The sequence below is a fragment of the Bos indicus genome, chromosome 22 (genome assembly GCF_029378745.1).
Source record: "Bos indicus isolate NIAB-ARS_2022 breed Sahiwal x Tharparkar chromosome 22, NIAB-ARS_B.indTharparkar_mat_pri_1.0, whole genome shotgun sequence".
Lineage (NCBI taxonomy): Eukaryota > Metazoa > Chordata > Mammalia > Artiodactyla > Bovidae > Bos > Bos indicus.
In genome coordinates this window covers 49,044,654-49,067,310 of record NC_091781.1, presented here as the reverse complement: position 1 = coordinate 49,067,310, position 22,657 = coordinate 49,044,654, and the positions used below count along the sequence as shown (strand labels likewise).

General features: G+C 57.6%; 1 protein-coding gene across 11 annotated transcripts in view; it reads left to right on the top strand.

The window, feature by feature from the left end:
* Positions 1–22,657, top strand: part of TEX264 (testis expressed 264, ER-phagy receptor) — a 30,315-nt gene that overhangs the window by 2,339 nt on the left and 5,319 nt on the right. For 5 of the 11 annotated variants that reach the window (XM_019984870.2, XM_019984879.2, XM_019984876.2 and 2 more), the window contains exons 3-5: positions 908–1,066; positions 1,178–1,469; positions 11,049–11,270. In XM_019984870.2, coding sequence (XP_019840429.2) covers positions 1,212–1,469; positions 11,049–11,270 — 480 coding nt within the window. In that variant the 5' untranslated portion in view covers positions 908–1,066; positions 1,178–1,211. The remainder of the gene's footprint in view (positions 1–907; positions 1,067–1,177; positions 1,470–11,048; positions 11,271–22,657) is intronic. The other 6 variants (XM_019984869.2, XM_019984874.2, XM_019984877.2 and 3 more) reach the window with 2 other exon arrangements.

The window sequence follows — 22,657 nt, the reverse complement described above, 5'->3', positions numbered from 1 at the left end:
ATCTTCTCTCTCTTTTTTTTTTTTTCTCCCCTAAAATGAGTATCTTTATTGCTTATACCATGCAGATAGCAAATAGGTGAAACAGGGAAAGTCCAGTGAGGAAGAGGGAGAATCATCAGATAAATGACATACACAGAAAGGAAAAGACACCCTCTAGCAAACCTACATGATGCTTCTCTGTGAACTCCCTAGTACAGGAGGTCAGTGGGGGAGAGCTGAACCCCCAAAATGAAATTCCAGACATCCAGAGATGCTGGGGAGAAGGGAAGGAAGGGGGAGGGGCGGAGCAGCCATTGGACCCCACCTTTGGCTTCCTGCCTGGCCAGCACCCCTCTCCCATGGGATGCACCACTCCCTGTTGTGTCTCCACTTCTCGCAGTCTTTTGTCCTCTGCCTCTTCCTTGCTGCTCTGTGGACTGGAGAAGTGGGATGGAGCTTGTTAGCCTGGGGAGCTCAGCAAGTTCAGGAATCGTAGTGCCGGACTTTGCTCTGGCTGCTCAGGCCCCCTTGAACCTGGCCTCTCCCTTGGTTCTGGATGGATGCGCTTGTTGCATAGCAGTATTTCTTGGACCAGATGTGTTTAGTCAAAGAGACTTTCCTCTGTGAGCCCCTTCCTGTGGCACATTTTTTCCCCCTGAGGTTTCATTCCTCATGGTTTCCCTGTTTTTAATAAGAGGGCCCTGTGCTTGCCCCTCCTCCGTCTGGCAGTGGCTCACAAGGTTTGGGGAGGCTGGGCAGGCAGTGTGTCTCAGTTGTAAGGAAGAGGCAGTGTGGGGAAAAGGCTGGCGGGCAGGCTGACGTCTGCCCATCAGGGGTGGCTGATCAGGGCCGAAGTACAATCAGCCGCCCCTGATGGGCCAGTCATATGTCCTCCACTGACTCACTCCTGTGCCTCTCCGTGACTCAGCTTCCCCAGGTGTGACCACGACTGCCAGCTGACAGAGTTGCTCGGAGAGCCTCCATAGTTGTGATGAAGAAATAAAGAGGCTTGTGGCTTCAGTCATCCTTTGTAGCTCCCTTCTAGGTCACTGTGTGCGTAAACACCTCCGGCTCCTCCCCCTCCCAGGTCAGAGCACCCAAGGCAGGGCTGAGGTTGGGCCACAGCTGGCTGGTGGGCAGGCGGGCACATTGGTCAGAGCAGGCTACCAGCCTCCTCTCCTTTCTGTCTCCTTTGCAGCTGCCTTGGGGTGTGGCGTGGGGGGCACAGAGCCATGTCGGACCTGCTCCTCCTGGGCCTGATTGGGGGCCTGACTCTGCTGCTGCTGCTGACGCTGCTGGCCTTTGCCGGGTACTCAGGGCTGCTGGCTGGGGTGACAGTGAGTGCTGGCTCACCCCCCATCCGCAACGTCACCGTGGCCTACAAGTTCCACGTGGGGCCCTACGGTGAGACTGGGCCGCTTTTCACGGAGAGCTGCAGTGTGTCCCCCAAACTCCGCTCTATTGCCGTCTACTATGACAACCCCCATATGGTAAGGAGCCTCCTGTGCCCTGGCTGGGGTTCTGCCCCCTGGACAGACGTGGGGCAGGGCTTGTTGGGCTAGGGGTGTTTTGGTTTCTGAGGAAGAGGTGGGGAAATCATTGAGCTGGCTATGCAGACCACCTCCTCTCTGACCTTGAAGCTCCTTCCAGATTTAATCTGGACTTCTGCTCCACGCATCCATATACTGGCTTTCTACTTGTCCAAGTCTAATTTCCCTGTCTTCCCTAACTTCTGAGTGCCACTGTGAATCCCTAGGCTCTGCCGGGTCTTTGCTCTATTGTTTCCTCTTCTGGCCTTCTTTCATTCCCATTTGAAGCCAGCATTCTAAAGCCAGGCCATTCAGACTCTGCCCTCTCTTTGGAGTTGTATCTTGTTTCTTTGGGGTCTTTCCTGGTGGCTCAGAAGGTAAAGAATCTGCCTGCAATGCAGGAGACCCGGGTTCAATCCCTGGGTTGGGAAAATCCCCTGGAGAAGGGAATGGCTACTCAACTCCAGTATTCTTGCCTGGAGAATTCCATGGATAGAAGAGCCTGGTGGACTACAGGCCATGGTAAAGCAAAGAGTTGGACACAGTGAGCGACTAAAACACACATACACACATACACACACACACTTGTTTTTTTGCCTTCCCTCTTTCAGCTCTTCTTTTGAAAGAAAATAAAATCTTATAGTCTTTATGATGGTCCCTCACCCAGGGACAAGGTATTTCTTTGGACGTCAAGCTGCCTAGTTCAGAGAGGGCCTTGGGGGCAACTGGAGCGTGGTGAGCTGTCCGGGATGCTGGGGTCAGAGACTAACCTGGCATCACGGGCACCCTGTGGGTGTCTGGCTGTACTTACAGCCTGTGGTGAGTCAGGGCTCACCAATGTGGCCTCCTGCCATGCTGTGGGGTGGTGCTGCCCACTGCTGCATGGGCTGGCAGCTCTGAGTCTTGGCAAACCAGGTGTTGGGAACCCCCAGCTCTGGTTTCCCTGCCTGGAGAGCTCAAGTGGGCAAGGCCTGTAGCCTCCACCCTGCGTGCTGAGCGGGCCTCACTGGGGTGCTCAGTCGGAACAGGGATATGCTGACTCCCTCTCTGTGCCAGGTTCTGCTCGACACCTGCACTCTGGAGATGAACAGACCTGGCCCTGCCCTCAGGAAACTTTGTGGGGTTGGCAAGTCAGCCCTATAAACATAAATGTCCAGCAAGACACTGCACTGTGATCAGTGTTCATGGAACTTTGAGCTGTGGATTTGCCTCAAGTCTACCATGGAGGCTCAGAGAGGAGGTCTGCCATGAGGGTAATTTTACTTTACTGGGAAGGGGCTTCTGGCTAAGGGAACTGCAGAGCACAGGCCTGCAGATGTAGGATGACGGAAGAAGTGCGGCAAGTGAACACGTGGTGGGTGGAGAGCGATGGAGAAGGCTTGGCTGGGTCAGGCAGTGGGAGGAAGAGTGGGATGGGAGGACAGGTAAGGCACAGTTTGCCATCTCTGATTTAGGAAGCTGAGTACATGGCAAGGGGAGGAGACGCGGCAGGGGGCCATTGAGACTGGGCTGAGTCCAGGTGAGAGGTGACATGGCCTGGTTGAGGGATGAGTAGACATGGAAGTTTCGAGGTCACGTGACCGGGAGATGGCACTGAGACCCAAGTGGGATGGAGCGGCTCTGGGCTGCGGGAAGCTCCTAGACCAGACGCCGGACCCCCACCCTTGCCGGGCTCTGCTGTGTAAGTCTCTCCGCTACCTTCCCCTGGCCCCTGCCCCTCCTCCCACATCTGACCCAGTTGGAACCCTCTGCAGGAGCTCAGTAGGAGGGACAAGGGTCCTTGCAGTGTCTCTTTCCTCATCAGCATGTCCTGTTCCAGAAGCCGTATGTTACCGCTTGGGTTGGAGGTGTTAATTCCAGAATGGGAGAGGGCTGTGGTACCTTTGAGTCATTGCCAAAGGCTGGCTCAGGGAAGAGTGAGGTAGAAGAATCCTGGCATGGGACGCCCTCCCCGTGGCCTCCTAACCCAGCCACCTCCAGGAAGCCAACCATACAGCTCTCCTGGGGATGTGACAGACTCTCTGGGCTGGGTCTTGATTTCCAGGCTTAGCCAGGCACATCCTGACTTGGGTACCAGTCTGAGGGCCCATGGCCTGAGAGCACAGCCTTGAGGTTAGCAGTCCTGGGTTCTGATTCTGTCTCACCACTGTCCTGTTGTGTGATTTGGGGCATACCACATAACCTGTCTGAACCTCCATTTCCTCATCTGCAGAGTAATGTTAAAAATACCTGCTTTTAGGTCAGCTGGCAAGGGTTAAATCAAGTGACATAGGTGAGGCATTCCCTAGTAGCTCAGCTGGTAAAGAATCTGCCCGCAATGCAGGAGACCTGGGTTTGATACCTGGTTTAGGAAGATCCCCTGGAGGAGGGCATGGCTACCCACTCCAGTATTCTTGCCTGGAGAATTCCATGGACAGAGGAGCCTGGCTGGCTATAGTCCCTGGGATCAAAGAGTCAGACACAACTGGGTGACTAAGCACAGCGCAGCACAGCACCTTGAGGTGCTGTGGTTGAGGATCAGAAGTTGTAACAACAAAAAGTGGGTGGAAAAAACACTCATGCTGATTAGGTGTGATGAGAATTGTTAGGCTGGGCACTCATAACCCAGGCCTAGGCCCTAGCCCTGGCTGTGACCATCGGGTTGGCATAGAGAATGAACACATAGAGCTGCCCCTCTGATCCTGTCTATCCCAGTCCTGGGTCACTCGGGAAGTAACCTGTGTCCCCATTCAGAGCTGAGTCACATCCTGACACCTGGGATGGCTCACCTGCCTGGCAGAGATCCTAGAAGGCTCAGGGGACCCTGGACCCCCAGGACTCATGTTCTCATGGCTACCGCAGACTGATTGGTCCATGGGAACTGAGGCCTCCTGGTCCATACTGCTGGTACCATAGGGGAGGAGACTAATGGTCAGTTAGCAAATGCTTCAGTACTCTCTCACCAAGTTTACTTATGTGTTTTTATTTGCATTTAACAAATATTTGAGCATCTGGTCTGTGCCACTCTGTCTTGGGCACTGGTGCACAGTGGGGACCAAGGGATGCAGCCCTCAGGCCCTCTCCATGGATGTGAGGGGTGTCAGGGAAGCCTGAAGGACAGGCCTCTTCCAGTCCTGGGGAAGGCCGAGAAGCGAAGCTTTCTGCTCCCTGGCTGCCTCCCCCAGCACAGTAGTGTCCAGCGTGGGGCCCTGCGTGCTGTGATTCACAGGAGGAAGGGACAGGATGTGGCTGAGCTCTGGAGTGTCCCATCCCCACTCTGCCCTCCCCAGCACAGCCCAGCACAACACAACACAACAGGAGCCAGAACCTGGCTTCTCTGAGTGTGGGAGGGAGTGAGGCTATTTCAGGCTCTGTGAGTGGGGCAGTGAGTGACCAGGTGAGGGGTGGCTACCCGCATGAGGTGTGGACTGACAGCTCCCAGCCACGCCCCTTCCAAGTCTCAGCTGGACAGAGGGAGATTGGTTCCTCAGAAAGGCCTGGCGAGGCTCCCCTGGTCTGGCTCAGGGCGCAGGAAGTAACACAGGGAAGGGCACCAACAAGGCAAGACTGTGGCACTGCTGTGGACCCTTCCATGTGAGATGCTGCTTGAGAGGGTGTGTCCTGGAGAGACATGTCTATGTGTGGATGTTAGCTGGCCAGCCTTATATCTTGGAGTTCTATATGGGAGGAGCCTATAGATCTGGGTTAATGATTCTTGCGGTGCCAGAGGAATCATTCTGTTTTCCATCCCTGAGGGCCTTGGTGGTGCGCGCGTGCGCGCGCACACGCACAGTTCTGTCTTGCTGTCTCTCTCCTACTTGGACGGTGACTTTCGCCTCCCCTTCTAGGCCTGGTCCCCCTGGGAGCCTTGGTTGTTGGCAAGGCGCTGGAGAGGACCCTGCACACCTCGTTTGATCCTGACCAGTTCTGACCTGTAACCAGGCCCTAGTGGTCGGGCTGCTGTCACAGTGCCTGTGGGCCTGTCCCGTCTGACAGCCTGGCCCTTCCTCCTGCCCCACCCTCTGCTGCTGCCGTCTCTGCTGCTATTTGGGGCTTAAGTAACCTGCCTGCCCACCCTTGTGGGGAGCTTGGCTGAGGCAAGTGGGGCGTGGCAGCCTGTTCAGCTTACCTGATCAAGGCCTAGGAGGGGGTGCTTGCTCCAGGCATGGAGGGGGTGTGGGAGGGGACTGGTGGCGCTTGGGCTCTACCTTTAGTGAACTTGTTGTTGTTTAGTCACTCAGTTGTGTCCGACTCTGTGAGGCCATGGACCGTATCCCACTAGGCTCCTCTGTCCATGGGATTTCCCAGGCAAGAATACTGGAACGGGTTGCCATTTCCTTCTCCAGGGGATCTTCCCAACGCAGGGATTGAACCTGCATCTCTTGTGTTGGCAGGCAGATTCGTTATGGATGAGCCACTGGGGAGGCCCCTTTAGCAAGCCGGACCACACTGAAGTTTCTTTCTCCCTCTAGTCTCTTTGAGAGTCGGCCCGGGGGTCACCAAATCTTCAGGGGCTGAGTAAGAGTTTTCTGGCGTTGGCCTGTGCTGTATTTTCTCTTCGGTGTGTATGGGGATGGGGGCCCCTCTCTCCCTGAAGGCACTGAGGCCACGTGGAGCCTGAGAAGGGCAGGGTGAGGGAGGAGGATTTCCCAGGACTGCACCCTCAGGACAGGCAAGGGGGATGTGGACTGAGCTGGCGCTTCCTGAAGGCCCAGACCATCGTCACCCAGCTATCCTGTGGCGATAGTGCAGGTCTTTGCTCACGGCAGGTTAACTGTAGGCAGCTGTAGAAAGGCGAGACTCACTGCCCAACAGAGCTGGCCTTGGGAAGGAGAAGGGGCGAGGAGTGGAGGAAAGGGCTTTGGACTTATCCTTCGGGGTTGGAATCAAGGCTCCATTGCTTACCAGCCTGTGCCTGAGCAAGTCCCATGGTCTTTCTCTGCTTCAGAATTTTAGCTTTCTTCGGGGGGGACTAGATAAGGCCAAATACCCAGCTCCTATTAGGGGCTTAGAATCTTGGCACATGCACATACACACCCACCCACCCACCCACTTATGCACTTCTGAGGGCCTTATGCCATGAAGACTTGATGCTTTTAGGTACTCTGCTTGCCTGTGGCCTGGCCTTCTGCAGATGTCCTGGGCCATGTGAGAAGGTGCAATGTGGGGAGAAACCATTATGCAGGCCATTCCGCCCTGTGCTCAGTCATTGAGTCGTCTCTTTGTGACCCCGTGGACTGTAGCCCACCAGACTCCTCTGTCCATGGGATTTTCCAGGCAAGAATAATGGAGTGAGGTACCATTTCCTACTCCAGGGTATCTTCCCGACCAGGGATTGAACCCGCATCTCTTCCATCTCCTGTAGAGGCAGGCAGATTCTTTACCCCTATCGCCACTTGGGAAACCCCAGGCCATTCCTCGGTAAGGCCTATTTCTTGGGCTCCCCAGTGGCTGTGGATTGTATGTGGCATGGGCCTGGAGTCAGTCTGCCTGGGTTTGAACCCTGATGCCAACATTGCCTTGCTGGGTGCCCTTTGCTGAACAGCTTTACTCCCTGGGTCTCAGGGATATAATGAGCTGATGCCTAGAAGGCAGCAACTGAGGCCAATGGTGAGCACCTTGTCAGATGCCAGCTGACATCCTTAGGATTATGCTTGGGGGTGAAAATAGAAAGGCCCTGAAAGACTTCTAGGTGGGAGCTCCCAGCAGCCCCTGGACCCCCCCTCTGAATGGTGGCATCCTGCTGACTTCCCTCCCCTCAAGCCTGAAGTGTGGGTCCTGTGCTCTGACCCGGTTGTCTGTGTCACCCATTTCCTGCTTAGTGCCAGTTCCACCGTGCCTTTGGGCCTGAGCTTCTCAGGGAGGTTGGATCTGGGGGCTTGTCGTGTTGACCTGCAACGCCCAGGAGAGTACGAACCTACCATTCACCCTCTAGTAATGGACAGGGGTGGCTGATCTCTTCTACAGGGGGCACCCGTGCAAGTGAAGGGCCTTGCCCCACTGCTCCCATTCCCTGGCAGCTCTGGGCTGGGTGGGCTGGCCAGGAAGGAGTTTAGGAAGCCTTCTGGGCCTGGGCCTGGTGGACAGTGCGGCTGTCCCAGTCAGCTTATGCAGGCTAGAGACCTCAGGCGGGCCGTTCCTATTGATCCTGAGGGCTGGGTTTGGTCTGGGCTAGCTGAAACCATTTTTCCTCCCTGGATCCTGAAATTTATTGATCTTGTCCACTTTCCAGATTCACTGAGGTCCTGGCCAGGCAGGGACTATCTCTTCACTGATATCACACAGCAGGGTACTGCAAGGCCTTTCCAGAAGGGGCAGTGGGGTCAGATTGTACTTGAAAGCTGTAGGCTCCAAGCCCTTTTCTCACCGGGCTAGGGCTCAGGAGGCCTCACAACCTGAAGGAGGTACTCTGGGATCTCTTTCCTAGCACTTGTGCTCTGAGGGCAGATTCTGGATGGGCCCCTCACTTAGCCAAGCTGGTGGTGGGTCTGGCCGCCACCCTGTCTCCCTGGTATGGTTCCTTGCTGGTGCTAGTTCTGAGCACCAGCTCTTGTTCTGAGCTTAGCTACCCAAATGATCCATACGGGGAGGAAAGGGAGAAGGCCCAGGCTGCCCTCCGAAGGTCAGTCCCAATAAGGATACTGCATTGAACCACGGTGGGTGGGATTTCCAGCCATCAGGACACTCCTCCTCTTTGGGCCTTTGACAGCCTCAGTGAACCATTCCCCTGAGGGAAGGCCTGGGCTGTCCTGGGAGCCCAGGAAAGCCTTCCCCTGCTCTGAGACCAATCTTGCCACTGCCCAGCTGGTCTTAGGACCTGTCCTGTCTCTTCCTTGCTGGTGCCTGGTTCCGCTGGCTCCCAACTCCTCTTGGTATGGGGCTGCTCAGCAGGTGGTGGGTGTGCTGGGTAACTTCCTAGGCTGCCCCTTAGCCCCTTGGACAGGGGAGGGGCAGGAAGTTTTCTCACATAGAATTGAAAAGGTCCCTAGGCAGGAAAGGAGCACTTGTGCCCAGGATTTCAGGAGCTCTGTCTCCTTACTGGCTGCCTCCCTCCCCGATGACAAGAGTTCCTCCTTTATCAAAGTGGAGGGAGCAGAGGTTTGCTCATGATGCAGAGCCCATATGTGCATGTGTGTGCATGTAGGCATACCTGTACTGTCGCTGAAGAACTTTCCTTCTGCCTGGAGGTCTGGAGTGGTGGGGAGAGGGAGAGGCCACCGATTACAGGCAGCATGAGACCTGTTCCCTGCAGTCGACATTTGGGGGTCAGAGAGGAGGGAATGCCCAGCGGGGAGCAGCAGAAGCTTTCAGAGGAGGGTTGAGCTGAATCTGGAAGGATGGGGGAGTTTCCCAGGCAGAAGGGACTCAGAAATAGGGTTAGGAGGACATTCCAGGCAGAGGAAGTAGCCTACGCAAAGGGAGGAAGCATGGGAGGATGTGGCATGTTTGGCGAGCTGCAAATAGTTCCATGTGGGCATGTGTGGGGGTGTGGTGGGAGAGGAGGCTGGCAAGGCTGGCTGGCCAGAGCCTGGATTTGTCTCTCCCTCTGCCACTCAGATGCTTAGTGGGCGCCTGCCCACCTGGGTTTCGGCCCCTACTCAGGGCTAGGATGCAGAGAAGGAGTGCTCGGTGAGTGTATGGACAGAGCCGGGCAGTGTGTACACAACACACTGAGTGTGGACTGCTCTGAGACAGCCTTGCATGTGGGCCTCAGGAGTTTCATCTTAGATAGAGGTGAATTGGGAGGATCCATTGAGAGGTGCTAAGCAGGATGATCACAGTGTCCTGGTGCCTTTGGGGGGCTGAGGAGGATTGGAGCTGGAGCCACTGAGGTGATCAAGACCGTGGGGCCCAAACCCAGGTAGGCCAGGGGCTGGAGAGGGGACTGTCAGTTGGCTTTCCATCCATTTCTCTGTTTAGCCTGTGGTAGATGTTTCTTTTGTAAGGCATAGGTCACTAGGTTAGGAACATGAAGATGGGCTTCGGCGCAGGCACAGTCCTTTGGTCTGTCTGAGACCTGCCCTCTGGAGCCGCCTGGCATTCTAGCCATCCTCAAGTCTTGGGTGTGAATGGAGCAGTTGCACCATCTAGAGACAAGAGGTGGTATTGCAGCAGTCTCAGCTCTGGAGACGGTGGCAGACGCGTTGGGTTGAGAGAAGTGATGCAAGGTTGACTTGAGGCAGGCAGCAGTTTACAGCACGGGGCTGCCGTCGAGCCACCCTGGTAAGGCTGTCCAAGAGGGTGTTTGGGCCTGAAGGATGGGCGAGGAGGAGCTACACGTTCAGAGGTTTGGGTAAATGGGCATTCTAGGCCAGTGGTTACCTCTTGTTTGGCCTGTGTCATAGCTACTATAGCTGACAAGCAGGGAGCACTTGTCATGTGGACCATGACAAGTGCCAGACCATGCTAAGGCCTCCTGGGAAGTGTCTCATTTAATGCAGTTCTGTAAGTTGTTATCTAGGCAGTGGGCTTCAGGAAACCAAGGGACTCATCCAGAACACAGGACTCGAGATTCACACGTGGGCCTCCCTCTCTCCAGAAGCTGTGGTCCTGACCACTGCCCCATATTGCCTGCCCCCGAAGCCCTGAGCTATGCCTAATGACATAGGATTTAAGGGAACCAAGCTGCAGAGAGTTGGGGTGACCCCCAGGGACTATGCAGAGGTGGGATTCAGTGTCCACTTCAGCCAAAGTGACACTCCAGGGTCAGGGCTGATTTGGCCAGAACAGAAAGGTGGGGCAGGGCTGAGGGTCCCTTAGGGGACTGTTGACCGGGCCTGGAAAGGGCCATCAGCGGGCAGAGACAGGCAAACATGACTCCACGGTACTGGGATGGCAGGCTGAGGAGAGTGAATGTGCAGGTAGAAGGAGTTTAAACGGAGGGGTTAGTGGGCCCCGAGGAGGGCCTTCTGATCAAGGGAAACCCGGGACAGAGAGCCCCAGGTCTGGGGGCTGGTGTAGATTCAGGAGGCAGGAGGTGAGACACACCGGGGCCCCTTGATGCCAGGAGGAAAAGCAAGTGCTGGGTTTTGCAGGCCTGGAGTCAACCCTAGGAGGTCTCAGAGCCTGGGAGCCCTTATCTGGCTGCAGTTTGTGGGAGCCAGGGGAGGGAGGGGAGCAGAGCGCAGTGAGGTATAGGTACTAGGGGCCCAGAGAGGCTTGGAGGGAACCAGCATTCTCAGCCAAGAAGGGGCTTGGGAAGTGGGGCAGGGTTTAGGAAGGGGCGTGGGTTGGAGCAGAGGTACGGAGGCCCTGGTGATGGGGGCCAGCCCTGCCTGAGACCCTAGGGCCGAGGATCTCACTCTGCTTCCTGACCAGCGCTCCTGTGGCTTCTTTGCAGCCAGCAGGGGCCTGCCCTGGGCAGTGGAGGATGGATGAGACAGGATGCCACAGGCCTGGGTTTCAGCAGGAAAACTGTCAGCTCCATTGTGGGGTCTGGGCTGTGTGGCTTGTTGGAGCTGGTAGCTCCCCCATGCCCCAGCTGGCCCAGAAGCCAGGATGCAAGAGGCTTGTGGGCCTCCTTCCTTCGCCAGCCCTGACACCCCTGCTCTGCCTCCCCAGGTGCCCCCTGAAAAGTGCCGCTGTGCAGTGGGCAGCATTCTGAGTGAAGGTGAGGAGTCACCCTCCCCTGAGCTCATCCGACTCTATCAGAAATTTGGCTTCAAGGTGTTCTCCTTCCCGGCGCCCAGCCATGTGGTGACGGCCACCTTCCCCTACACCACCCCCCTGTCCATCTGGCTGGTTCCCCACCGGGTCCATCCTGCCCTGGATGCCTACATCAAGGTGAGACACAAGTCTGGTGTGTGTGTGTGTGTGTGTGTGTGTGTGTGTGTGTGTGTGTGTCAAGGTGAGACACAAGTCTGGTGTGTGTGTGTGTGTGTGTGTGTGTGTGTGAGGGGACAGCCAGTCCTTTGAGTGGGAGCTGGGAGGCCTGCCTCGCCTGAGGGGAAAGGTGGTTTGGGGAGGGTGGCACCTCACGGAGCAGGTGCCTGTGGAGCTAGGAAGACGGGCAGAGGCTACCGACATTTCTTCTACACACCCAAGACCTTGTGGGCCCCAAGCATCTCCCAGGAGCATGGGGAATTTGTTCAGAAATCCAGCCTTGTCCTTTAAGTTCTGACTTGGACCAGAGACATCCTTAGTGTTCAGCTCCCACTCCAGGCCCACCCTGCCCCATCCTGCTGGAGGCTCGCAGACCAAGGCCCCGAGACAGACTTTCCCTTCTGTAAATTCCTCCTCCTTCTCTAAAACATGTGGAAACTTGGGTGCTAGGGAAATGACCCCGATTTGGGCTTGGAAGTGATGGCTTTTTCATCTGTTCGCCTTGTATTTGTTGAATGTCTATGCCAGGTGCTATGCTGGACGTGGTGTGAGATCCTGGTGTGTGAAATAGGTGTTCACAGTGAGGCGGTGGAGATGGGTGATAACGTCAGACAAAAGTGGGGTGTGTACTAGGAAGGAGGAGGATGAGAAAAGGGAGGAGACCAAGTGAACAGTGGTCAGGGATGGCCTCTCGGAGGAGGTAACGTAACGTCTCAGGGAAAAATCCTAGAAGAGCCCTTGAAGGGGTGGTAAGAATGTTCTCAGCAGAGCAAGGATGAAGAACATGGGTTTGCTCTAAAGACGGTGGGAAGTCTGTACAGCGTTCATCCGGGTCCCAGGTTGTGGCTCATGGGGGCCGGGCGGAGGTGCTTAGAAGCTCTTACGAGTCCTGCCGTGCATGGTGGCAGCTTGGGCTGGGGCAGTGGCTGCGGAGATGCAGACAAGGGTGGAGATGTGCAGTCTGTTTTTGGAAGTAGAACTGTTGACTTTGTGGGTGGGTTGGATTGGAGGGAGGAGGAGTGGGAGAGTCACGCCACAGTCCCCTCTGGCCAGGGTGGGTGGGTGAGTGAGTAGGGTGCTCTCCGCTGACGTAAGAGAGGCGGAGGGAGGAGGTGAGGGGCAACCAGCTCTGTGGGCTCTGTCGGGGGGTCTGCCTGGGGGACATCCCAGCCGGGGTGTGGGTCTGCCCTGATGTGTGGAGTCTGGGGTTCACAGAGGGTTGGGAACAGAGGGTGGATATGTTTGGCGACATGCGCCTATTGACAGCATTGCCCCGGAGGACGGCCGTGGCAGCAGAGGGTGTGCAGGGGGCAAGGCCAGCATGGCCGGGGTCGGGGAACAGGAGGACAGAGTTGACAGGAATGTGACCCTGGCGGTTTGGAGAGAACCTGGTGGCTTGTTGTTCTCCAAAGCACCTTGGGAAATGACACAGGGCCTTGGCGATGGACGGTGGGGGGGGAGGGGGGCTCAGACACGTCCTGGTGAAGGGGGTGTGAGGGTCTGTGTCAGGGCTGGAACGAAAGGTGGGGCCCCGGGATCGCCAGTTGTGGCCGTGGTGGGCGGGGCAGGGGGGGAGGAGAAGCAGGAGGGCCGCTGTGGCGGGGAAGGGGCGTGGGGAGGACAGAGGAGGGTCACCTTGGTGTGCTGGAGGGTGCCAGCCAGAAGGGCGCAGGGGCTGGGGGTGGGCTGGAGGCCCAGGGCAGGGTGAGGGGGCCTGGGGGGGCTGGCGGGTGGTGAGGGCAGAAAGGCAGGCATCAGTGCCCGAGGCCTACTCAGCGTTGGTCCCCAGGAGGGGCTGGTGTGTGTGTCTCCGGTGCTGTCTGCGTCGTCCTCAGATTCAAGGGCCAGTCTGGGGGAGCACCCCTGGGAAGAGACTTTCTGGGTTCCAGACCTCAGAACAGGACGTGTGGCATGTGGTGTGGTGGCGAGCCACTCAGCCACCAAAGCCTTTTCTTGGCTTCGGGGGTTTATTTTTAGGCACCTTTGTCCACATTTCCCGGCCCCTGACAGCTTCACAAGTTGCCTGGTTCTGACGTCACCTCTTTGATGAAAGCCCTTCCTCCCTACCACCACCTCCCTGGGAGCCTGTCAGCTGTGCTCCCGGCTCAATTTTCCTGGGACTAGGGCGGCAGCAGGGGGTGTACCATCCCCTCTCCTGCCCGGGATGCGGAAGCCACAGGTGCCGGGCAGTGCAAGGGGCTTTTCAGGGATGTCTGTGAGGCGTGCTGTGTGGGCTGGGCCACCAGCTGGGGGAGAGAGAGACGCCGGGCTGCCCACAGCGGAGGCACGGCCCAGCTGCTCTGCTGGTTTCTGGGGGTGGGGTCACCTCTGCCCCCGTGTTCAGCCTGATCTTTCATCCTGGGCAACAAAGCCAGGTGAAAGACGAGGAAGGGGCAGGTTCTCTTGGTTGGTCTCCGCCTGCAGTGGCCAGGGGTTGGCCCTGTGACTCTTGGCCTGGGTGACTGCAGAGAATGTAAGGCTCGCTCTCACAGCTCTCCTCATCCCCCTGACCCCCAGGGACCAGAGAAGAGAGGATGCTGAAAAGACTCTGGGCTCTTCCCACTCTCCCAACCCTGACAGCTGGCTGCCTTTACCTGTGTGTGTGCGTGTGTGTATGTTTGTGTGTGTGTGCGTGCGCGTGCGTGCGCGTGTATACACATTACATACATGTGCACATGTCTTCTCTCCCCACCTGGCTGGCTTCTCTCTGGAGGAGGCTGGGTCTGCTGCGGAGTTGCTTCAATCACAGTGACAGCAGCCGGTCGGCTTTCTATTTCGGGGGCGGGGGGCGGGGTGAGGGAAGCAGTAGCCAGAGGAGGCAAGCTCACCTGCTTCCCCAGAGGCTGGGGTGAGGGTGGAAGGTGTGCAATCTCAGAGCCTCAGATGGGGCCTGGAGAGCAGCTGCTGTCCTGGCGGCAGGAGATGTTTCTGAGCTGGGGACAGGATTGGTCCACTGGAACAGCAAGGTCCTGGGGGTCTCTGTGAGGAACTCAGAGAGAAGCACTAGTCAGGCCTCTGGAGGGGTTCTGGAAGGACGGCTGGATCCCAGCCCTGTGGTCTATGGGGAAGCCCCTGGCTCTCTGGCCAGGCTTTCCCAGCTTGGCAAGCTGTAGGGGCTAGACTCTACCTTCCTCCATGGGAACCACTGGGGCCCCAGGCCAGGCACTCTGGAACAGCACGTGTGTGAGGGGTCCCTTGGTGGAAGATGCCTCAGCTCTGTCAGGCCACTCCTCTGCAGTCCAGAGAATTAGTAAGCCTCCAGGGCAGGAGGAGACCCTGCCCTGAGGCCAGGAGGGGCGTTCTCGGTCAGCTGAAGGAGGGGACTGAGCTCCCTTGAAATTCTAAGGCTACAGAAGAGGTGGTCCCTGGATGTCAGCCCAGAGCAGCAGACAAAGGTCTCAAAATTCACCTCCAGGTGGGACCAGTCTTAACGAGCGTCCAGGGAATGCTTGGGGCACGCGAAATAGACCAGAGCAGAGCTGGAGGCCCAGGGTCCCTGTGTGGGATGGTGTGTGAGGTCACTGAGACTTGGCTCCTATCTTTCTGTGGCTGGCGAGGAGATCACTGGGAATGTTAAACTGGCCAGCAAAGCCCCCTGTGCCTGACTTCCTTCCAACAGGATGTATGATCTTTTCCACAAACCCCCTTCCCCAGGTCTCTGCTTTCCCCGAGTTTTCAAGAGAGGGTCCTTTTGAAGTCTGGACATCTCTTGAATTTAGGGAGACAGAGCATTGTCTGTGTGGAGGCTGCTTGGCTGGGAAATGCAGGCAGGCCCTGGAGGTCAGGTAGTGGCTCTTTCTGCATCAAATTGGAGAAGGGTGACAGGCAGAGCAGGATAGTTCCCCCAGTGGGGGAAGCTTGGTGGTAGAGTCCTGGGATAGCTGGGTTGACGGGGTTATCCTGCCAGGGACAGCTGTGAGCAGGGACCCCAGACCTCAGTTCTCAAACCATTCTGGGGTCAGGAGCCTCGGTTCTGTGCTCTGGTGCCCCCACGGCTGGCAGCCAGGTGTAGGGGCCGCGCTCAGACCTTTACCTGCTTCAGCCGGGGTAGCTCTGCCTCTGGGTTTGACACATCAGGTGACCTCCTGAGCTTTTGTTTGGAGGAGGATGTCTGAGACTTGCCTGGTTTGAAAACCTCCGTCTGCATCATTGGGCAGCTGCCTCCTCCGTCCCCGTCGACCACACGCCCGTCCTAGGTCCTGAGGACACTGCTGCAGTTGCTGTGTGAGTGGAGCGAGGAGGCGCCCGGGCTCATCCTTTGTGCAGGTTGGGGCCAGAAGGGTTCCCAGAAGAGGACTTTGTGGGGGAGCCTGAAGCTGGACCTGGAGGAAGCCCAGGGGAGGGTCAAGGTGGCGATCTCCCCGCAAGGGCTGTGCTTGAACTCCAGGTGGTGGGTGAGAGGCTGCCAGTGCCCAGGGATGGCCAGCTGAAAACTGAGAAGTGGGGGCCTCCGTGGGGTGCCTGCGGAGGTGGTCAGCCTGTAGGGCTGTGGGCAGAGAGGCAGCTCCCAGCACCATGGTCAGAGTCTTGGTCCCGTCCAGTGGCTCCAGATCGCCTGTGTTTGTTCTCCCTCGACCTGTCCAGGTGACTTTGAGGGAGTCAATGATGGGGGCTGTTTGAGACCCCGCTGAGGCCAGAATGCCAGTAGGGTGCAGGGTGCTCCTGGCGGCGGGAATCCAGGTGAGGAAGCCCCCGTAGGATATGGCATTTAGGGTCCTCTCTTTCCCTGCCCATCACCTTTGCTGAGCTACTGTGGGAGGGTTTCCAAGCCTTATTTTCAGTAGGAAAAGCCCTCCTGGTATTTCGGCTCAGTCACTTACTCCAGTTATTCACTGAGCCCTCTTCTTTGCGGCGTTGTTCGGGCCCTGGAGGAAGCAGCTGGGAAGCAGGCGCAGGATCCTAGTCAAAGCCGGCGTCCCCATTGTTTTACCAGTGAGGACACTGAGGACAGGGGAGTGAAGGGTACTCAAGGTCGGGGCTGAAGCAGTGGCCGAGTCTCCCCCGGACAGAGGATCGCTGATGGCTGCATGTCTTCTGTCACTCTGCCCTGTCCATGATTGGGGCTGGGCCCCAGAGGCTGAGGAGTGGTCACAAACTTGGGTTGTGCTGGGAGTGGTCCCCAGAGTGGGCCTGGGATAGCAGCCTGGTGGCCTCACACCCACTCAGCCCTCTGTCTCCAGCCCTGGTGGGCAGAGTAAGGCGCCGAGGCTGTCAATTTAGGAGCCTGCTGGGGGAGCCAGAAGCAGGGGCGGGGGGAGCCAGAAGCAGGGGCGGGAAGAGCCCGGCTGCCCATTTGCCCAGCAGGGACTCGTTAAGGGAGACCTTGGCAGCTGTTCTGGCACAGGAAGCAGCTGCTGCCGTGCCTCTTGGGGCCACGTCCTCACCCTCAGTGAGGTGGCGGCGTCTCCGTTCCCAGGCTCCCTCCCTGGGGCTCCAGGGCCAGCTCGCCCCCATGCTGCTGCCATCTGCTCATTGGCCTGCCCCAGCTCAGTACCGCCAGGACAGGGGCTGAAGGGTAAGCCTCCAGGACACTCGCCTTCCACCAGCTCTCCCAGCCACAAGGCTTAGCCGTGCCTCGGGGGCACGGGGTGGGGACAGGAGAGGTGGGTTCACTGGGAAAGGCAAAGCAACCTTTGGGGGTAGAGGGTGGAATTTGGGCTGAGCTTTGAAGGATGGGTAGCGTTCTCTAGGTAGGAAGGCAGATCAGGCAGAGGCAGTGATGCGGCATGGCTTGTGTATCCGCCGTGGCCGGGGTGCAGGGGAGGAGCAAGAATTTGGGCCCAAGAGATGAGGCTGGGTCCTGCAGGGTTTAGGGAGCCACGGATGGTATGTGAGCAGATGAGTGACAGCTTCCGGGCTGGCTTTGCAACAGGACTTGAGCACTGGGAGGAGAGGCAGAGTCAGAGGCTGCAGTCAGACTCTCAGTACCAGCAGTTCAGCAGAGAGCAGCAGTGACTCCATTCCCAGGTTCCCCGGAGCCAGGAGGAGACCTCCACCCCCACCCCCACACACACACGGGGGCTTGGCTTCCCTGTCGTCCCTGGATGCTGAGAGGTAGGGAAGCCCACGCAGGAGGCTGAGGCTCTCCCCTCTGCCCGGGCCCTGGAACCTGCTCCTCAGCATCTCTGGCTTCACCCCTCCCCACTGCCCTACCCCAGGAATGAAAGCAAAAGCCAGCCTTTGCTGGGGCGGGCGTGGGAGCCACCGCTCTCGAAATACCAGCTCGGATATGGTAGCTTGGCAGCCCTGCAGGACCCTGGGGGCTGAGGCTTGTCTGGATGGTGCTGTGGGCTTGCGCCGTCAGCAGTCCCAGGAGAGCAGTCTTCCCCAGGCAGATGGGCTTTTCCCAGGGAAGAATTCTTCTACTCTTCTCCACAGAACTTGGGATTCCAGGAACAAGGAAGGAGGAGAGATTCCAAGGAGGGAGGTCCCTCCACAGCAGAACAGCTCTGCCTTTTAGTGGAGCCCTCAGACCAGGAGAAACTGCCTGTCTGAATATGGAGACAGGAAACCTCAGGCTCCAGAAAGAGGGTCTTCCCTGAGAGGAGATGAGAAATTCAGGGCCTTCTCCTCCTCCCCTGATTCTTCCTCTCCCCCGCTTCTCTGTCCCCAGTGGCCCACCTGTCCTTCCCTCTGGCACTTGCTGATTGCTCTTGGCTCCCAGGTGCCTGACTTCATGGCTCCATCTGCACCAAGCAGCCTTCCCGCTGGTGGATAATCAATCAGCAACATTTTCATTGGCTCATAAGCCGAACGGGGCTCAAGGTCCTTGACTGCACAGATGCTGCAGACAGCGGCAGGATCTCGGAGCGGGGTGGGCTGTGGAGCCTGCCACGGCAGCAGTGTCATCCAGGAGGCTGTGGCTCCCCTTCCAGATTGGAAAGGAGAGTGGTAGGATCCCGGGTCTGAACCCGCAAGCTGCCCTTGGGGGTCCTCACCCCCACAACTCCTCAGCCATCTGCTCCTGCTGCACAAGGGCCCAGAAGGCCAGAGCAGGGCCGAGCTGGGATTGAGTATTGGCCATGTGGACCCTGGGGAAAGGCTGGGCATGGCTGTGGGTCAGGGCCTTCCCAATTGACCCAGGTATTAGGTGCGTAAGGGCCTGTGCCCCTGTCCCTGCCTAGAGGGAACCACCCTCCTCAGCTTCTCCATACCCCAGCCACCCTAGTCTCCACTGCTGCTGAGGTCCCCCTTCTGGGCTGCCCAGGAAGCCAGGGCCTGGGTGTGTAGGGATATGAGCAGAGGTGTAAATTGCATGGCAAGCTGCCGGTTCTGAGGTGAAAATGAAAAGTTTTCAGGCAGTGGCGGTAGCAGGCACAGCAGGCTGGGGTGCCAGGCACAGCGCCCCGCACTCCCTCACACCTTCCCCTGTCTGCAGTCTTCCCCAGACTCCTGCCCCGTCCAGGCCTGGCTCCTCTGCCTTCCCCTGCCATTGGGGGCAGGGCGGGCCTTTCAGCCCTTGGTGAGACCTGACCCCAAGAGGGTCTTCATCTCTTGCTTCTGTTTTATCTTCTAACTAGCTGACGAGTGCAAAGACAAACGGGTTGTGCTTTTGTTAATATTGTGAGCTTAATGTTTGTGGTAGTTTCTCCATTGATTCTTCTTCAGTTTTCCAGACACACAATTGTCCTATCTTTAAGTGGTAGGGTTTTTACTCATCTCTTCCAGTTCCTCACTTACTTTGAGATCATCTGTTTAGTCTCTTTCATTTTACAGTTGGGCAGATTGAGACCCAGACATCTTTGGTGGCTTAGCAATAAAGAATCCGCCTGCAATTCAGGAGACAAGGGTTTGATCCTTGGGTCGGGAAGATCCCCTGAAGAAGGAACTGGCAACCCACTCCAGTATTCTTGCCTGGAGAATCCCATGGACAGAGGAGCGTGGTGGCCTTCAGTCCAGGGGATCACAGAAGCTAAACAATAAAGACTGAGTCTGAGGGAGAACCCGCCCATTTGTCCATAGCCAGACCAAGGCTCTGGGCTCCTGCTCGGAGCGCTTTCTGCCACTTCGTGCCTGCTCTGGTCTGTTGCTCCCAGCAGCCCCTCTTCATTCCTGTTCTCCTTTGCCTCTCATTTGCAGAGCTCTGAGCCCTCCTGCTCCAGGCCAGAGGGGACTCACCAGCCCTTCTAATGGCTCCCCTGTCAGCACTTCAGGGTCTCCGGAGTGTCTCCTGCTGTCACCTTCTGCCCCAGACAGGTTTGGGTTCTGGGCCAGAGGTGGCCGGAAGGCCCACTGGGGGTGAGAGGGATCCAGGGAGAGGGAAGTTGACAGAAGTTCCTGGGCAGAATAATAACAATGTGCCACGTTCCAGCCGCAGCTCCTGCTGCGCCTCCCCCATCGCTTTGCACAGACCGGCTGCCTAAGGGGCCTCCAGGGTCTGAGCCCCCACTTGCAGGGACTGCTGTGTGCAGGCGGGTGCACGTCAGTGTCTGTGTAATTAAAAATGAGCATGCCTGATTTCACCCAGTGAAGAGATGCCGGCACCTCGGGTGGGATGCAACAGCTGTTTGCTGGCTTTGTGGCTGCCCAGCTGTCCAGACTGGCATGGAGAGGCAGGTCGGACTGGGCGGCTCAGAGTGAACAGGAAGACCCGGGGCCCCTCACCCCAGTGAGACAGGCAGTAGAGGGCTGTGTTGGGGTGGAGGTGGATAGAGCAGCCCTTCTGCGTTTCTGGGCCTAGGGCTTCTCTAGGAGATGCATGACCCATGGCCATGCCCTTTTGGGGATCTGAGGCCACTTATCTCTGAGCAGACCCAGGCTCTGGGCATCCAGGTTTGGGACCCATCCCATCTCCCCGGCTCCCGGCCTGACCTCTTCTGCACGCCACATGCTGCCCACCCCAAGCCCAGGCCAGGGCACAGGCTGACGGTCTGGGAGCAGAGCACCTAATGAGGGCAGTTCCAGTCCTCCTCTTCCTCCCCGCTCCTTCCCTCATTCCGTAAGAACCATCAGGGCGGCAGTGTGGGTCCTGGGGGAAGCCTTGGCCTGGCATGCCAGTCTAGATCTTTTGCAGGACGCCTGAGCTGCACCCACCCCCGGGATGTGGGCTCAGCCTGAGGTGAGGAGGGAGTGTGTGGAGCGTTCCCAAGGTGGCCGAGACAGTGGCCCCACAGTAACCTTTGCACGCTGCTCCTTCCCTTGTCAGCTGGCTTCCGTGGGGGTGTGATGTTGGTGCAGGCATGGTGGGGGGAGTGCTGATGACAGGTCTCCTGGAAATCCCTGTGTTATGGGTGGTGTCCCAAGTCTCCCCTCTAGTTTCTGTTTGTGGAAGGCCCAGGTGGGAGGGAGGCCTTGGAGATGTGTCTGAGGGACTGGAATGCTCAATCCAGTCTCTAGCCATTCCCAGTGGCACCTTGGCATGAATAGTTGACTTCTTCCTGTTAGGTGAGGAGAATTGTAGACACCTTAGTCTCTCCTACCTGGGAGCAAGGCATTACGATCCCCTTGAGTCTGTGTGGCAGTGAGTTGCCCTGGGTAGTGGCCTTATCACGTGACCAGTGGCTTCAGTGGCCAGAGCAGGTTCCCCTGTCCTGGCGATGCTTTCTCAAGCCTCTGACTATCTGGGCTGTGGGAGAGGGAGTGCCTGGGGCTAGGAAGACTCCAGGCCCATCTAAGCCCCTCTCTCCAGCAGTACCAGCCCAGTGTGGCATTGGCCTGGTGTCCTTGGCAGTCAGTTCTCCAAGGGTTCCCTGGGGCTGGCTGAGGGAGAGACAGCTGGCCTTGCCTTCCTCCGATGATTTTCCAGTGTTCACCAGGTTATCACCATGCTGCTGGGCGGTGCAGCAAGGACCTGAGAGCTGGCCCCTGGCTCTCCTCTTGTCCCGCAGAAGCTGTCCCTGTCTGCGCGGGAAAGGGCTTGTTCTCTCTGCCTGATCACTTAGGGACAGAGCATATGGCCAGTTCTGCCCCCACCCTCTATATCTGACTCATTGTTGGTCAGTGGGCAAAGCATGGAAAGGGGTCTCAAGGAGAAACTACTGGACAGTTACAAGCCCCTCCACCTGCTTCTGGGCCTGGGTTGGAAGTTTGTGCCTTTGCCTTCTTCCTGCCCCTTCTCTGCTCTGATCCTGAATTTTGACAGGATCCGGCATGTGTTAAAATGATTTAAGGCTGAGCTGTCAATGAGATTTTAATTAGCTCCATGCCTCTCTCCAGCAGGGAGGGCCAGGGTCCCCCCACCCCCAGGTGGCAGGGGTAGGAATGGGCTGGGTGCGGTATGAGGCTGCCCCTCCAGGGGCCTGGGGACAGGCTTGGGCAGCTGGCACTCTGTGTGGGATGCTGTGAGGAGGGAACGCTGGGCAGGGAAGGAAGGGCCGGCTAGCCCCAGGCCAGTTTTCTCTCCCTCCTCTGTCTCCCCTGTTCCTCTGTTCTTGCGGATGGCTTTGAGATGAAGGCGACAGCAAGGATGGAGGATGCAGTTTCCATGGCAACAGGGCTGTCCACAGCCAGGCAACTTCAGAGCCGGGCTCTCCGGAGGAGGCAGATGCGCAGAACAGCCACAGCGCTGCCTCCCGCCTGCCAATGAGGGGGCTGGCAGAGCAGGTGGCAAGGGTGGCTGCTTGGTGCTACCCACCCTGATGCCTAGTCTCAAAGAGGGGGCGGAAAGGGCACTGATCCCTCTTATCATCCCTGTCACTTGCAGAAGGAAAGCTCGGCAGGTGGCTTGAGTGTTTGCGAGGGCTGTCCCTAGAATTTCTGGGTGCCCACAGCCTCGGTTCCTGCAAGCATCCCCCAAAGCCAGCTGTCTCCAGCCTTGAGAGACGGACCTCCAAGTAGTCTGCTGCTCTGATGGCCACTTGGCAGCTTCCTTTTGGACCCTTTGAATGCCCAGAGCATGGCATGCTGGTGAAGGCCATGCCCTGACTGGGTTTGGGGGGCGCTTTTTTTCCTTTAGCTCCCAGGGCATGACCTGGACCTCTCCAGGGAGCCTCCCTGACCCTGGCCTTGGTGACGTGACCCAATACACTGAGGGGTTCAGGTTTGGCACATGCTCGCCCCCAAGTGCTGGCATTAGAGGGGCCCCAGAGCCTGGTAGCTCCTCATTCCTGATGCTGTGTTCTTGTTCATCCTCCTCCTGAAGACCAGGGCTGGGGTGGCTGTGTGGGTGGGTGGAAAATCAGAGGCAGCCACCGATGTGTTCAGAGATGGGAAGAGCTGGGGCCATGGACTTCTGAGATGACCCAGGTTAGCAAAACGATCAGATCCAAACTGTTAAAAATAATGACTTTCTTTCAGTGTTCTGGGACGCGTCAGGGCTAGGGTGGCCTACTCTGTTTGAGTGCAGAGAGACTTAGGACGGAAGGCCTTGTCCAGGTCTTCCACGGAGTCACAGGCTGAGCTCCAGCTAG